This window comes from Natator depressus, chromosome 28, assembly GCF_965152275.1.
Source record: "Natator depressus isolate rNatDep1 chromosome 28, rNatDep2.hap1, whole genome shotgun sequence".
NCBI classification, from domain to species: domain Eukaryota; kingdom Metazoa; phylum Chordata; order Testudines; family Cheloniidae; genus Natator; species Natator depressus.
In genome coordinates, this window is record NC_134261.1 from 1,929,401 (window position 1) to 1,946,135 (window position 16,735).

A 16,735-nucleotide genomic window follows, 5' to 3' on the forward strand; every position below is an offset into this window, starting at 1 on the left:
CCCCCACTCCCCTCCCAGAGCCGGGGAGAGAACCCAGGAGTCCCCGCTTGTCCCCACGCCCCACATCTGCAACGTCTCCATAGCCTCTTTCAGCCACACCCCCCGAAACCTCACGCATGATTCCAGCCTGTCTCCTTTCCGCCTCCCTGTCTCTGCCCTCCAAGGGTCCCATTGACCCGGCTTGCCCGTGGGCCTGGGGCACTGAGATAAGGGCAGGTGGGGTTGGGCGCTGCTGATAAGAAATACAGCTGAAGCTTCAAAAGGGCCTCTGGGGTCAGCCGCGGGCTCGGCTCCCAGGGTGAACCTGGTGCCTACCCTGCGTTTAATGCCAAGAGCGTGGTTTTCCGGCAAATGTTTTTTCAGTAGGGTCTACACAAACTTCAAGGGGAGAAGCCAGTGGAAGAGCGGACCTGAGGTGTAAAAATGGAGTAACCCTCTCAGAAGAGTGACTCTGGATTTAAACTATTGACTGAACTGGAGTCACTCAGGATTTACACCACTGAGTGAATTGGAGTGGCTCTGGATTCACACTGGTGGTATTGAGCTCAGTATCTGGCCCTTTTTGCACTGCAGCGACTCTGGATTTACACCGGTGGAATTGAGATCAAAGTCTGGTCCTTATAGCTTTTATTGATTGGGAGTGACTCTGGATTTACACCATTGAGTGAATTGGAGTGGCTCTGGATTCACACTGGTGGTACTGAGCTCAGTATCTGGCCCTTTTTGCACTGCAGAGACTCTGGATTTACACCGGTGGAATTGAGATCAAAGTCTGGTCCTTATGGCTTTTATTGTTTGGGAGTGACTCTGAATTTGCACCATTGACTGAACTGGAATGACTCTGGATTTACACCAGTGGAACTGAGATGTGAATCTGGCTGTTACACTGAACTCTGGATTTACACTAGCATCACTGAGCTCAGAGTCTGGTCCTTATATCATTGTCCGAACTGGAGCCACTCTGGATTTACACCATTAACTGAACTGGAGTTACTCTGGATTTACACCACTGGAACTGAGCTCAGAATCTAGCCTGCTCTGATTACCCTCCTCCCCCATTTCCAATGTCACTTCATCTCACTCCTCTCTAGGACGTTATTGTCCTGATTTAAGTGGGGACAGTTGTCCTGGGCCGTTCCCAGAGCTCAGCGCCCAGGGCTCCCTTGTGCAGGGGTGGTCTCCATTCTGGTGGGTTAAATTCCCAGCATCCTCTGGGTCACCTGGCTGTTTGGGAGGAGAAGCAGTGGAACAGGAGCAAAAGTTTGGCACCGTAAAGAGGACCAGGCCCCCCGCCATGAGGAAAGTCCCAGATGCTATGAAAGAGACTGTGTAGCTCCCAGTCATGTCCCTTAGGAAACCTAGTACACAAAAGAACACAAGTTATACCAATATTAGGGGTACCTAGAACCCAGCTTGCATCATTTTGTGACACCTACAATGTACCGCGTTGGAGTGGACTATAGTTTATATGGTATCGTGCATCTAGATCACACCCTGTTACGCCAATCTAGAACCCAGCGTGCCTATTTGCGTTACCTAGAACGTGCGGAGTCAGAATAGACAACATCTTATGTGATTGTGATGCATCTAGAACACAGCATGTTAAGCCTACCTGGAACCCAGAATGCATCATCTTTGTGCTACCTAGGACATATTAAGCTGGAGTTGACTATAGCTCATAGGCACTGCCTAGGATTCAACTACTTATGGCTACCTAGAACCCAGCATGCAGCCAACGGTAGGTATCTAAAATGCAGCAAGATTGGAATTGCGACAAAAGTCCCATGGGTAAAGTTAGGCACAACAATGGAGGCTATGAGCTATTTGTGACGAAGTGGGACTGTTCTTAATGTTTCCTCTGAATAGTGTGGGGGTGCCTCAGTTTCCCCTAGGCAGTTCTTAAGTATCTAGGTGGGGGATGAGGGTGTATGATCATTGCAGAGCCCTAGAGGGCAGGTGTGGGCAGGGGTCTGGACACAGAGAATGGCCGACACCCTGTTTCCTGGCAACTGATGGCCTGGCCCTTCCCCCCTGCAAGGTGAGAGCTAAAGGGTTGGAGAACAAAGAAATCAGGTGCCCTCCTGGCCCGGGAAAGGGACAAAGCCCAGAGGAGGAGGGGCTGGAGAGAGTTTCAGTTTGGGGCTGGCTGGGGACATGGAGTGAAGTGCAGACGGGGTTGTCTGGCTCACGGCCCCCCAGAATGGACCCAGCTGAGTGGTCCTGTTTTCTGCACCTACAAGCTCTGTGTCAGACCATGTTCCTGTCGTCTAATAAACCTTCTGTGTTACTGGCTGGCTGAGAGTCCCGTCTGACTGTGGAGTTGGGGGGCAGGACCCTCTGGCTTCCCCAGGACCCCGCCTGGGCGGACTCGCTGTGGGAAGCACACGGAGGGGCAGAGGATGCTGAATGCTCCAAGGTCAGACCCAGGAAGGTGGAAGCCGTGTGAGCTGGGTGTCCTGCAGACAGGCTGCTCACAGAGAGGAGACTTCCCCAGAGTCCTGCCTGGCTTCGTAGGGAGCAGTTCCAGAGCATTGCCCGGGGACTCCGTGACACTATTCACAGCCCAGCAAGGTTGTGATTTCTAGAACATAAGCTGGAGTAGTCACCAAGAGAGTTTGAGCCTGGAGTTGTGTGCAGGTTACAGGTTTAGGGCTCCCTGGAAAACACAAGTCTACCTAGAACGCAGAGCAGATCGAGTTCCAATTGCCTAGAAAGCTGGATTCAGGAGATGCCCATGACCCACAGCGTTAGAGCTACCTAGAACCTAGGGAATATCGTGTTCCAACTATCCAGAAAGCCAAGTACTGGAGTTGTCCTTAACCAATATGGTTACAGCTATCTTGAACCCGGGCCTTCTAGTGTTCAGATAATCTAGACAGCTGGGATGTGAAGTCATGTCTAGCACAGAGGGTTAGAGCTACCTAGAACCTAAGCATGTAGCATTCCAGTTACTCAGAAAGCCAGGTTCTAGAGCTGCGTACAGCCCATAGGGCTAGCACTACCTAGAATGCACAAATTTAGGGGTCTGTGAATGACGAAACCATGGCCCCAGCAGTGACCCCAAAGGTTAGAGGGTGGGTGAAATGGTCCCCCGACTGAAGAGATCACCTACAACCTGGTTCCTGCTTGTGGGTCACCAGAACCTCCCTGGCCACTTCATTCTGGCTGATCCATGACCGTGGAATGAGCAGCCAGGGGATGGGAGGTGCTTGCTGCCTAAAGCCGGGGGAGAAAGGCAAACTCCAACACCTTACCAGATAACGGGGGGCCAGCCAGAGCCCCAAAACTCTCCAGTAGGTTTATGAGCCCAGTAGCTTCTGAGATCCGACCAGTCCCCACGATTTCCACCAGGCTGGAGAACTTCAGTGGGATAACGGCACCAGCTAAGAACCCATAGCAGATGTCAATGCCCATCAGGATGGGATAGGTGTGCCCAAAGGGAACCAGGAGCAGCGTGACGCCCGTCAGGAGGATCCAGAGAGTCAGGATGTGAAGGAGGCGGAAGGCCCTGCGGGCATCCAGCCAGCCAGCCACCAGGCGGCCACACAGATCGGTGGCACCCATCACGGACACGAGGCAGGCAGCCTGGTATTCATCAAAGCCTATCTCGCGGGCGTGGGGCACTAGGTGGGCAAAGGGGACAAGGTAGCCCAAATTCATCAACAGGCCAGCTACAGCAAAGGTCAGGAAAGGCCGACTGGCGAGCAAAGCCAAGCCAAACAGGGAAGACAGCTTCGCCAGCCACGACCTCTGTGGGGCTGGTGCCAGAGCCAAGTCCTCTGCCAGGACCAGCGGGCGGAGGAGGGTGCCACATGCCACCAGGTGGAAGGTCAGGCCCGCCACGATCATGAGCCCTCCACGCCAGCCATAGAAGTCCACCAGGAACTGGAAGAGGGGGGAGAAGGCCAGCGAGGACAACCCAGGTGCAGAGAAGGCCACAGCGGTGGCCAGCCCCCGGCGTCGTTTGAAGTAACGAGCAAGCATGGCCACTGAAGGGGCAAAGACTAGCGCACCACCGAAGCCTGCAAGAGAGGTGAGGAACTGGGGTTATGGGGGTTGGATAGGTGGGCTCTCCTGCTTTGAGCCAGGAGATTGTGCTACTTAGAATGGTTTGAGTCGGAGTCGACTACAGCTTGTATGGATGCGTCTAGGCTACACCATGCTGAGCCAGCGTAGAACCCCGCATGAATCCTGTTTGTGCAACCTAGAACGTCTGGAGCTGGAGTAGACTACAGCGTATAGGCCTAGGACGCATCTAGAATGCACCATGCTATGCCAACCTAGAACCCACCATGAATCCTGTTTGTGTGACCTAGAATGTCTGGGGCTGGAGTAGACTACAGCGTAGAGGCCTAGGACACATCTAGAATGCACCATGCTATGCCAACCTAGAACCCACCATGAATCCTGTTTGTGTGACCTAGAACGTCTGGAGCTGGAGTAGACTACAGCGTATAGGCCTAGGACGCATCTAGAATGCACCATGCTATGCCAACCTAGAACCCACCATGAATCCTGTTTGTGTGACCTAGAACGTCTGGGGCTGGAGTAGGCTACAGCGTAGAGGCCTAGGACACATCTAGAATGCACCATGCTATGCCAACCTAGAACCCACCATGAATCCTGTTTGTGTGACCTACCACGTCTGGAGCTGGAGTAGACTACAGCGTAGAGGCCTAGGACACATCTAGAATGCACCATGCTATGTCAACTTGGAACCCACCATGAATCCTGTGTGTGCGACCTAGAACATCTGGAGCTGGAGTAGACTACAGCTTACAGGGCTAGGATGCATCTGGAGCACACTGTGTTAAGACAAACCTAGAACTAGGCATGACTCCTGTCTGTGCTACCTAGAACCTATTGAATTGAAGTAGACTCCAGCTTGTACAGCTATCGTGCGTCTGGAATGGCCCATGTTAAGCCAACCTAGAACCCATCGTGAATCCTGTTTGTGCTACCTAGAACATATTCGAGTTGTGAAAATGCAGCTCAGATTACACCAAAATGGTCGATGGATCTGTGTTGATTTCGCATTGGGGTGTGTGTGTGGCATGAAAACCTCCCCCCAAAGTAGAACATTCTCATTTTGTCAGGTCCAGATTTCCTTCAACTCTGTTTCCAAACGTGCTCGAAATCAGAACATGCAAAGCTGAGATTGGTTCAGACTTTTCGATGCACCGCAAACTTCGACAAATGTCAGTTTTGACCCAAAATGCACAGCCCTCCTTCCCCCCCCCCACCCCTGCATTGGTCGGGAATTGCCCACACACCAAAACCCCCATGTCCTCCCTCGCATTATCCGGACACTGGAGGCTTCTGGGGAGGAGGGAGTGGAGCTGAGATTTCACAGCTCGTTGGGCCGGGTCAGCCCTTTGTTATAGTGAAGGCTGGAGCCTCAAAGCTCTAGATCCTCGTTGCGCTGGGATTGGGACCAGGGTTTGCTGATCTAGAACCGGGTTTGCTGTTCTAGAATCTGGTTCTCCAGATCCTTCATTATAGAAGGTTCTAAGCTACAGCCAAGGGCCAGTCAATCCTCACTGCCCAAGCCCAGAGCATCCTTCTGTCCAGATTTTACCCAGAATGCCTTGCTTCCAGGAAGAGGCCTGTGCAATGGGCTAGACTCCCATGGTGCACTGGGGCTACCCGGAATCCCTTGCTCCTGGTCTTGGGTGAGGATGGTCCCAGAGTGCACTGGGTTACCCAGAAGCCCTTGCTACCAGCCTTGAGTGAGGATACTCCCAGAGGGCACTGAGGCAGGGGGGGGCTCAGGGGAGACCTACCTGAGAGCAGCCCGATGCTCAGGTACAGGTGCGTCAGGCTGGTGGCGAAGGACGCCAGGAACATGCCCAGCCCCAAGAGGATGCCCCCGGCCATCACCACGGGGCGCGTGCCATACTGGGTGCTGAGGGCAGTGCCCACCGGACCTGCAAGGGGCAGCAGAGGGATACCGGTCGGGCCCAGTTACCCTGCGATGCAGCTGACTCTGGGGGAGGAGTGGAGGTATGTGGAGCTCAGAGCACCCTCCTGTCCTGGAGGATGGTGCAATAAGTGGGGTTGGGAGAATCCCAGTTAAAAACAGCCGCCCTGCCCAAGAGGTGCCTGCATCTCGGCACCGGGTGAGGGGTCCCTGTATAACCAGCCACCCCACCCCAGAGGTGGGCGCATCTCAGCACCCGGTGAGGGGTCCCTGTGTAACCAGCCACCCCGCCGGGCGAGGGATGAGACATTCTGGATAAAGCGGGGAGGGAGAAGGCCGGAGAGTCGATACTCACTAGCAAACAGCAGGATGGCTATTGTGATGGACGTGACCCAGGACACGCGCCCTGCCGGCTCCCCGAAGTGCCCCACAAACTCCACGAAGAAGACCCCGAAGGAGCGGATCACCCCAAAAATCAGCCCTGACTCCAGGAAGACTGCCAGGGCCACCAGCCAGCCCCAGCCCCCATCGGGGGGCTCTGAGAGGACGGGGCGCTCCATGGAGATTCAGTGCAGAGCGCCGGAGGCGAGTCTGGCATAATCAGCTGCCTCACTCCTCCCCAGAGGGGGTAGCCCCTCGGTGCTGGGTGAGCAATCTCTGTGCAACATTGCTGTGTAGCTGATCAATCTGCTCCACCCCAGAGGTGACTCCACGATGAACGGTCCCCGGGCAGCGCAGCAGGGGGGTCGGGCCATGAATCAGCAGCCATGCCCTACGCCAGAGGTGGCTGCACCCCAGCAAGTGCCCTGCAGAATGACCCTGTGGCTGTTAACCTCGGGGTGGGTGGGGCTGCACAGAGGCCCCCTCGACCCTCTCCCGGCTCCGGGGACCCGGCAAACAGCAGCAGGGTGCCTGGCACCAGACGGCAACCCGGGTCTCAAAGGTTGGGCTTCCTTATCAGTGAATTGTGAGGCGAAGTCCGCAGCTGAGAGGAGGCGTCTACTGGCAGCCCCACCCTTTCCCACTCCCCATGTGTTGCTAAGCTATGAACCCCATCATTCTGGCCCCTGGTGGGTGTGGGAGAAAACTGGGGGCAGCTGGTTAGCCAGGGACCCCTTGCCTGGCACTGAGATGCGGCCATCTCTGGGGCGGGGCAGCTGGTTACATAAGGATCCCTCACCCGGCACTGAGATGCGGCCACCTCTGGAGCAGGGCAGCTGGTTACACAGGGATCCCTCACCCAGCACTGAGATGCGGCCACCTCTGGGGTGGGGCGGCTGGTTATACAGGGGCCCTTCACCTAGTGCTGAGATGCAGCCACTGCTGGGGCAAGGCAGCACCAGGTATAACCAGCTGCCCCACCCCAGAGGTGGTTGCATCACAGCACCAGGTGAGGGATCCCTGGATAACCAGCCGCCCCGTCCCAGAGGTGGCCGAATCTCAGCACCGGGCGAGGGGTCCTTGTATAAATATCTCTGGAGCTGGGCTGACACGGAGCTGGCTCCCCGGTCTCTCCAGCCTCACTGGAAGGCTGTGGCCAGTTCTGCGGGGGGGGGACATGCGTCACGAAAGCCATTCAGGGTGTGCAACTCCAGGGGAAGGAAGCCGAGCTAGTCAAGGCATCACATTTCTGCCATCAACAACCGGTTGTTTGAGCTAGAGACCCTCACCACAGAGGGTCTGGCAGAGTCGCCGTGTGTCCCTCTCCCCACTTAGTTTGTTTTCCAATCTCCCCCTAAATCAACAGGGTTCTAGCTATCAATGCCTCGACCGTGCCCTGAAAGTTTGGAACCGACCGGCCGGGGCGGCCGGTTGCGACTGTGTTACGCACAGACAGACAGAGAAACGCGGTCAAAGGGAGGAGACGACCTTCACTAGCTCGGCCAATCAAGCGCAAATTTTTCATGGGGAGGGCGATTAACCAGGGGGGCCAATTTCCCCTAGAGTGGTGGCCTCTTCTCCGTCACACGTGTCCTTTTAAATCAAGACGGCTAGCTCGACCATCAGATATGGGCTGTAGGCAGGAATGGCTGGAGTTCTCTGTGCCATGCAGAAGGTCAGACTAGGGGACCATTGGGGTCCTTTCTAGCCTGAAAGATCTAGGATGCTTTGGACACCAGTTTGCAAAGAGGAGTGAATCTGGACTGGGTAGCTTCCTCCTTCTATCTCTTATGCATCCTCCAACCGTCTTACAATGGTCAGCGAAGAAGCAGACACCTATCGGCTGGCTCCGTATACAGTACTCGCTTCTCTGCCTCCTACTGACCTCTCGCTTCTGATCTGGCTCTCTGGGACAACCCCCCAGGAGCTAAAGTCTCAGGGGTCTCCCCTGGTCTCCTCCTCAGTTGTCGAGTCCACGGGGCAGGAGAAATAATTTGGCAGAGCAAAAAGGAGCAAACTTCCAGCGAGGAGGAAAGTCCCTGCTACAATGAAAGAGGCTGTGTAGTCCCCAGTCATGTCCCGCAGCCAACCTAGAACATACAATGCTTTGGGTTACCGAGAGCACACGGCATGTGTCACCTAGAACCCGGAGCATCTAATTATTTAGACATGCTAGAACATACAAGTCTTTGTGTTACATGTTACCTGGAACCCAGAATATCTAATTCTCTAGACATCCCAGAACATATGTGGCTTTGAGTTATCTAGAGTGTACAATATGCATTACCTAGAACCCAAAATGCCTCATTGCCTAGACATCCTGCACGGATTATCTAGAAAGTACTGTATGTGTCACCTAAATCACAGAACATCTTGGTGTCTAGACAGACTAGATGGTACGAAGTGATGGGTTACCTAGAAAGTACTGAAAGGGCTACCTAGAACCCCAAAGCCTGGTGGTTTGGACAGCCTAGAACATATCTGCTTGACAGTCTCATGGGACTATGCAGACCACGGTCATGGATTATCTCATACACATTTTCAGTGATACTTAGACTCCAGAACACCATATTCTATACATATCCTGCTGTTGTCTCTTGTCTTATACTTAGATGGTAAGGGCTTTGGGGGAAGGACCATCTGTGACGAAGTGGGACTGTTTTTAATGTTTCCTCTGAACAATGTGGGGGTGCCTTAGTTTCCTCTAGGCAGTTCTTAAGTATCTAGGGGGTGGGGTAAGGGGGTATGATCGTTGCAGAGCCCTAGAGGGCAGGTGTGTGCAGAGGGTCTGGACACAGAGAATGGCCGACACCCTGTTTCCTGGCAACTGATGGCCTGGCCCTTCCCCCCTGCAAGGTGAGAGCTAAAGGGTTGGAGAACAAAGAAATCCGGTGACCTCCTGGCCCGGGAAAGGGACAAAGCCCAGAGAAGGAGGGGCTGGATGGAGTTTCAGTTGGGGGCTGGCTGGGGACATGGAGTGATGGGCAGACGGGGTTGTCTGGCTCACTGCCCCCCAAAATGGACCCGGCTGAGGGGTCCTGTTCTCTGCACCTACAAGCTCTGTGTCAGACCATGTTCCTGTCGTCTAATAAACCTCTGTTTTACTGGCTGGCTGAGAGTCACGTCTGACTGAGGAGTTGGGGGGGCAGGACCCTCTGGCTTCCTCAGGAGCCTGCCTGGGCGGACTCGCTGTGGGAAGCGCACGGAGGGGCAGAGGATGCTGAATACTCCGAGGTCAGGCCCAGGAAGGTGGAGCCGGGGGAGCTGTGTGTCCTGCAGACAGTCTGCTCCCAGAAAGGAGACTTCCCCAGAGTCCTGCCTGGCTTCGTAGGAAGCAGTTCCAGAGCATCGCCCAGGGACTCCTTGACACCATCTTTGGATTCTATACTGCACCTAGCAAAATCGAGTTCCAGTCCATGACAAGGGCTCCTATGTCTACGGTAATCAATCACGAATAATGTTCTAGCTAGCTGGCCTACATCAGGCATTAGCCTACATGATTTCAGGCTACATAGGCCCACATGGGTTTATTGGCTACCTAGAACCCATACTTAGAACCCAGAATGCCACGATTTAGTTCTCAGGATTGGAGTCATCTTTAGATCATATGATTAGGGCTTTTTAGGGTTGTTAGAGCTACCTAGGACCCGGAGTGCCACAGCCTAGCACCCAGGATTGGCATCCCCTTTCGACCATATTCCTAGGGCTATTTAGACAATGGGAGGCTTTGGGTGACCTAGAACATGTTGTTCAGCTAGAACCCAGGTCTTCCGAGTCCCAGGCCAGGGCCTTGTTTTGGGGGAAGGTTTAATTCTGGGGGTTACCTGTAATTTAATGGGTCACCTTCCTTTTTGTTTCCCTCCCTCCCTACAGCCCTCTCTATGAAGCTAGATTGATGAATTCATGCAAGAAAGGCTTAGAACTTGTGGGAGTGGGTGTCCACCCCCACACAAGACTGGAAGGGGTGATGGTGGCCAAGTAGGGACGCCAGGGGGTAGTCCATAGTTGTTCCCTGGGAGGAGGGAACTGGGAGGCTGGTGAACCCAGAGACAGGGGAGAGGGGGAAGCCAGGACGTAGGGCAGTGACTGGAGAGCCTGTGAGCTGGAACCCAGAGTAGAGGGCAGGCCCGGGTTCCCCTACCAGCCCCTGGGGATGTGTCAGAGACCAGGCAAAGGACGGTGGGCTGCCTGGGACCACTTGTCAGGAAAGACTTTTATCTGCCTCCTTCCTCAATTTCTCCTGGCAGCAACCGTTCCAAATACTGGGTCCAAAAGGGACGGGGCAGCCCAGTAGGAAAGAGAACCTGGTTCCTTACCGGACAGAGGGGCCCCCACGAGGGAGCCAGCACTTTCCAGCATTTGCATGAGCCCAATCCCCTCCATGATGTGTCCCGTTCCCACGATCTCCGCCAGGCTGGAGAATTGGAGGGGCACCAGGGCGCCGGCGAAGAAGCCGTAGAAGACGCAGAGGCCCATCAGGAGGGAGTAGCTCTGCCCCAGCGGTACCAGCATCATGGAGAGGCCCGTCAGGACGGTCCAGAGGGTCAGGCTGTGGACCAGGCGGATGGCGAAGCGGTCGGCCAGCCAGCCGCCCACCACACGGCCGCACAGGTCGGCCACGGCAGCCGAGGACAGGAGGAAGGCGGCTCGGTATTCGTCGAAGCCCAGCTCCCGGGCGTGGGGCACCAGGTGGACGTAGGGCACGTAGTAGCCGGCGTCCACCAAGATGAAGGCCACAGAGAACAGGAGGAAGGGCCTGTGGCAGGCCAGGCGTGGCCAGCAGAAAGAGGAGAAGGCCGGCAGCTGCAGCCACCCCGCCTCCGGCACGGATGCCTTGTTGCCCTCCAGCTCCAACGGCCGCAGCAGGGCCCCAGCGGCCACCAGGTTGAAGGAGATGCCGGCCACCACCAGGAGGGCCCCCCGCCAGGCGTAGGTGTCCACCAGCAGCTGGAAGAGTGGGGAGAAGGCGAAGGAGGCCAGGCCTGCCCCCGAGACAGCCAGGCCCGTGGCGAAGGCCCGGCGCTTGCCGAAGTACCGGGCCACAGAAGCCACGGAAGGGGTGAAGACCAAGGCCCAGCCCAGTCCTGCGGGGGGGGGGAAGGAAAGGGAACAGGTGACCAAAACCAGGATTGGTGGGTCTGATCTGGGGATGGGGCAGGTGGGACACCAGGCTGAATGGAGCATTCTAGATAACGCAAAGCATTGTATGTTCTAGGATGTCTAAACAGTTAGATACTCTGGGGTCTAGGTGACACATGCCGTATGTTCTAGGTAACCCAAAGCATTGTATGTTCTAGGTTGGCTGCAGGACATGACTGGGGAGAAAGAGCCATTGTCCCTTTAGCATCTGGCCTGGGGGTGGGAGAGTCATGAGCAATTAGAGACACGTCATCTCAAGCCAGGCTGGGTCTGGGATGGGGGGAGGGGAACTCCTGGTGAGGCCTGTGAGTGGGGGGTTCTAGGTGCCAGCTGCCATTGTGCTGGGTTCTAGATCATTGCTCTGGCCCTTGCTCTAGCTTGCCGGAGCTGTGGCGGGGAAGGAATTGGGTGAAATGGACTGGCCTGAGCTAGGCAGGAAATTGGCCTTGTGGCAACCTAGGCCACGCTCGCGAGCATGGAGATCTGGGCTAGAGCAACTATGGATGATCCAGATCAGAGGGTTCTAGAGCTCAGAAGGGGCAGCAGAGTCTGGGCCATGGGCATCACACAGCTCAAGAACCAAGGCCCTGGGAGGTGTGGGTGTGGGTGTGATTTTCCACTGCTTAGTGTGCCATGGTCTAGCTCGACCACCAGATATGGGCTGGAAGGAGGAGTAGGCAGCAGGGATGGTGCAGGAGGCCAGATTGGATGGTCCCCTCCTGGTCTTAATGTCTAGGACCCCTCTGGGAGGAGGAATGACTGGAGAACCCTAAAAGAGACCCCCACCCCCGCCCCAGGACCCTAACCTGAGGACACAGATGCCTGGATTTTACCCAGGAGCCCCTGCTCCCTGGGCAACTATAACTAGACCATGGTGCACTGGGTTACCCAGAAGCCCTTGCTCCCAGCCTTGAACGAGGATACTCCCAGAGGGCACTGAGGCGGGGGGGAGGCTCAGGGGGGACCTACCTGAGAGCAGCCCGATGCTCAGGTACAGGTGGGTCAGGCTGGTGGCGAAGGACGCCAGGAACATGCCCAGCCCCGAGAGGACGCCCCCGGCCATCACCACGGGGCGGGCGCCGTACTGGGTGCTGAGGGCGCTCCCCACCGGACCTGCAGGGGGCGGCAGAGAGACATGGGGCGGGCCCTGTTACCCTGCGATGCAGCTGACTCTGGGGGAGGAGTGGGCTTGGGGGGGAGCTCTGGGCTTCCTCCAGCAGGGGCTCTTTGGGGAGCGGTGGCTGGGGGAGGGGGGCTCCCGGCTACTCCACTTCTGTCCCTGAGATCTTAGCCCCCCCCACCCCCGCCGGGGTCCCTCACTCACCCCCCAGCTGCTGCACGCCGATCCCGATGGAGGTCACCCATGAGACGCGCCCCGCCAGCTCCCCGAAGTACCCCACAAACTCCATGAAGAAGACACCGAAGGAGCGGATCACCCCGAAAACCAGCGCCGACTGAAGGAAGCCGGCTAGCACCACCATCCAGCCCCAGCCCCCGTCGGGGGGTTCAGGGCATGCAAGTTCTGCCGTGGGGTGCCCCATCGCTGTTCCCTGGAGACAGGAGATCAGAAGTTGCTGGGGGCTGGGGTGGAAAGGAAAAACAAACCAGCTGAAGGGAAAGAGACGAGGGTCAGTCCATGAACTTTGATGCTGTGGATCCTCTGGCAAGCTAGTCTCCTCAATTCCTGAGACGCAGCTGGGGAAACTGAGGCACAGGGAGACAAAGGCTCCTGCCAGCAACTTACCAGAACAGCTGATGACACAAAGCAGGAGTCCTGGCTTCCAGCCTCCTCCCCCACCCCCGCTACATCCCGCTCCCCTTGCTGGGTTAGAACCCAGGAGTCCTGGCTCCCAGTATCCCCCCTGCTCTAACCACTACACCCCACTCCCCTCCTAGAGTCCTGGCTTCCAGCTCCCCCTGCTCTAACCATCAGACCCAGCTCCTATCCCGGAGCCAAGGATAGAACCCAGGAGTCCTGGCTTCCATCCCCCCGCTGCTCTAACCACCAGATCCTGCTCCCCTCCCAGAGTCGGTGAGAGAATCCAGCAGTCCTGGCTCCCAGCCCCCCGCTGCTTTACCCACCAGCCCCCACTTCCCTCCCAGAGTCAAAGAGAGAACCCAGGAGTCCTGGCTTCCATTCCCCCCTGCTCTAACCACCAGCCCCCACTCCCCTCCCAGAGCCAGGGAGAGAACCCAGGAGTCCTGGCTCCCAGCTACCTCTGGGTCTGCGCTGAGCTCTGGGAGTCCCAGGAGCGCCAGGGACAGGCTGGGGGCCGGGGGCTGCAGGCCGTGTCCGAGGGGGGGACGACTCGGATCACACGGTAAATAGGGGGGGCAAAGTCCACTTTGTGTCCTCAAGAATTTCCTTCCGCTCCCCCGCCCCCCAGCCAGGCCACTGGCTCCTTCCCCCTCCCCCTTCACTTTAAGACAGTGGTTCTCAAACGGTGGGTCGGTACCCCCATTTGAATGGGGCTGCCAGAGCTGGCTGAGAGTTGCTGGGACCCCGGGCCGAAGCCTGAGCCCCACCGCCCGGGCCCCAAGCCCTCGGGCTTCTGCTTTGTTCCCCCTGCCCGGGGCAGTGGGAGTCGAGCTTAGGCTTCGGTCCCCATTCCTGGGGTCATGTAGTCATTTTTGTTGTCAGAAAGGGGGCACAGTGAAGTTTGAGAACCCCCTGCTTTAAGGGCAGGACTGAGACAACTATGGGTCTTGAGAAGGAATGTACCTGGGGCACTGCCAGGACTCCTGGGTTCTCTCCCTGGCTCTGGGAGGGGAGTGGGGGCTAGTGGTTAGAGCGGGGGGGGCTGGGAGCCAGGACTCCTGGGTTCTCTCCCCAGCTCTGGGAGGGGAGTGGGGGCTGGTGGGTTAGGGCTAGAAGCCAGGACTCCTGGGTTCTCTCCCTGGCTCTGGGAGGGGAGTGGGGACTAGTGGTTAGAGCGGGGGGGGGGGCTGGGAGCCAGGACTCCTGGGTTCTCTCCCCAGCTCTGGGAAGGGAGTGGGGGCTGGTGGCTTAGGGCTGGAAGCCAGGACTCCTGGGTTCTCTCCCCAGCTGTGGGAGGGGAGTGGGGGCTGGTGGTTAGAGCAGTGGGGTGGGGCTGGGATATCATCTGCTATTTTGTTACCCAGTTTTGAGAGATCCTTTTGTAACTCTTCGCAGTCTGCTTGGGACTTAATTATCTTAATTATCGGCCAAGTTTGCCACCTCACTGGTTACCCCTTTTCCCAGATCATCCCCACTCTCCCCAGCTGCAACTCTGCCATCACCTCTCCAGGTCCTTCTGCAATTTCCATTTCAGCTCCACCTCCAAGAGTCGCAGCTCCACCGATGGGCCGTGAAGATCCCCTGCTGGTCGGGGAGGTGGATCCCGGGGCTGCCTGGCTGCTCCCAGCCCCTCCCTGGGCCCCAGCTCGCTCGGGAACTGGTGCAGGCCCGGGGGCTGCCTGGCAGTTCCCAGCCTCTCTCGCGGCCTCAGCTGAGTCAGGAACCGGCTCCTTGGTGCGATCCTCCTCTTCCAACCGAGCAATCAGCTGTGCCTCAGTGAGCTTTCCAGTGGGCAGCCCTCTCTCCCTGCACAGGTCTACAATGTCCTCCTTAAGGAGATGGTGGTAGGCCATCTCCTCGCTGTTCCCACGTGCTCACGGACTCACAGGCCTGCGCTCTCAGCTCCCCCCGCTCCCTGGGAAGAATCGACAGCCCTTCTCGGGGGTCCACTCTCTCTCGGGGTTAAGTCGTAGGCTCCTCCGCCTCCTGGAACTGCACCTCTCGGAGCCTCCAGCCCACCCGTCTCCCGCTAATCCCCCTTCGTTTTACTGCTCTCCAGTCACTTACTGCAGGATGCTCCAACCACGGTGCAGTTTATCCCACTGCTGACACCAGTTGTCACCGAGTCAAGGCTCTGGAACTGCTCCCTATGAAGCCAGGCAGGACTCTGGGGGAGCCTCCTCTCTCTGAGCAGACTGTCTCCAGGGCAAGAAGCTCACACAGCGTCCACCTTCCTGGGTCTGACCTCGGCGCATTCAGCATCCTCTGCCCCTCCGTGCGCTTCCCACAGCGAGTCCGCCCAGGCGGGGCTCCTGGGGAAGCCAGAGGGTCCTGCCCCCCAGCTCCGCAGTCAGACGGGACTCTCAGCCAGCCAGTAAAACAGAAGGTTTATTAGACGACAGGAACATGGTTTAAAACTGAGCTTGTAGGTGCAGAGAACAGGACCCCTCAGCTGGGTCCATTTTGGGGCCAGGGAGCCAGACAACCCCGTCTGCCCTTCACTCCATGTCCCCAGCCAGCCCCAAACTGAAATTCCCTCCAGCCCCTCCTCCTCTGGGCTTTGTCCCTTTCCCGGGCCAGGAGGTCACCGGATTCCTTTGTTCTCCAACCCTTTAGCTCTCACCTTGCAGGGGGGAAGGGCCCAGGGCATCAGTGGCCAGGAAACAGGGTGTCGGCCATTCTCTGTGTCTAGACCCCTGCACACACCTGCCCTCTAGGGCTCTGCAATGATCATACACCCTTATCCCACCACCTAGATACCGAAGAACTGCATAGGGGAAACTGAGGCACCCCCACACTATTCAGAGGAAACATTAAGAACAGTCCCACTTCGTCACAAAGCCTGACCTTAAAAACTTCTAAGGAAGGAGATTCCACGACCTCCCTAGGGAACCCATTCCAGTGCTTCACCACCCCCCGCATGAAAAAGTTTTTCCTAATATCCAACCTAAACCTCCCCCACTGCAACATGAGACCTTTACTCCTCGTTCTGTCATCTGCCACCACTGAGAACAGCCGAGCTCCATCCTCTGTGGAACCCCCCTTCAGGCAGTTGAAGGCTGCGATCAAATCCCCCCTCACTCTTCTCTTCTGCAGACTAAATAACCCCAGTTCCCTCAGCCTCTCCTCATAAGTCATGTGCCCCAGCCCTCTGATCATTTTTGTTGCCCTCCGCTGGACTCTCCAATTTGTCCACCTCCTTTCCGTAGTGGGGGGCCCAAAACTGGACTCAATACTCCAGGTGTGGCCTCACCTAGAGGGGAATAATCACTTCCCTCCATCTGCTGGTGATGCTCCTACTGATGCATGGGAGTGACATCATCATGGTTATTCTTCACTGACTGTCTGCCCAAAGGGGATGCTTGGAAACACCCGAGAAACCAGGACTGAACCGGAGAAGGGTTTGATCTGATTGCTGTCCCTTAGAATCACTTCACATCTATCTTTTGTAATTAATAAATTTGTTTTTGTTTTGTCTGAAACCAGTGTGTGGGAGTCATAAGGGGGAGGTTTAGGTTGGATATTAGGAAAAACTT

At 56.6% G+C, this 16,735-nt stretch overlaps 2 protein-coding genes across 4 annotated transcripts; both read right to left on the reverse strand.

The window, feature by feature from the left end:
- Positions 1 to 348: 348 nt before the first annotated feature.
- On the reverse strand, positions 349 to 6,525 carry LOC141978886 (monocarboxylate transporter 13-like). The gene is made up of 4 exons (XM_074941232.1): positions 6,276 to 6,525; positions 5,784 to 5,927; positions 3,255 to 4,022; positions 349 to 1,358 (listed from the first exon to the last, which is right to left on the reverse strand). Exons 1-4 carry the CDS (start codon positions 6,478 to 6,480, stop codon positions 1,096 to 1,098), a joined length of 1,380 nt encoding a protein of 459 aa, XP_074797333.1. The 5' UTR covers positions 6,481 to 6,525; the 3' UTR covers positions 349 to 1,095.
- A 913-nt stretch (positions 6,526 to 7,438) lies between these two features.
- On the reverse strand, positions 7,439 to 13,731 carry LOC141978834 (monocarboxylate transporter 13-like). 3 transcript variants are annotated; one of them, XM_074941162.1, is made up of 5 exons: positions 13,658 to 13,731; positions 12,765 to 13,021; positions 12,410 to 12,553; positions 10,618 to 11,385; positions 7,439 to 8,391 (listed from the first exon to the last, which is right to left on the reverse strand). In XM_074941162.1, exons 2-5 carry the CDS (start codon positions 12,979 to 12,981, stop codon positions 8,237 to 8,239), a joined length of 1,284 nt encoding a protein of 427 aa, XP_074797263.1. In that variant the 5' UTR covers positions 12,982 to 13,021; positions 13,658 to 13,731; the 3' UTR covers positions 7,439 to 8,236. The 3 variants fall into 3 exon arrangements, with proteins under 3 accessions (XP_074797263.1, XP_074797264.1, XP_074797265.1); XM_074941163.1 differs by having other exon boundaries at positions 12,765 to 13,048; XM_074941164.1 differs by having other exon boundaries at positions 12,765 to 12,990; positions 13,658 to 13,729.
- Positions 13,732 to 16,735: the final 3,004 nt, after the last annotated feature.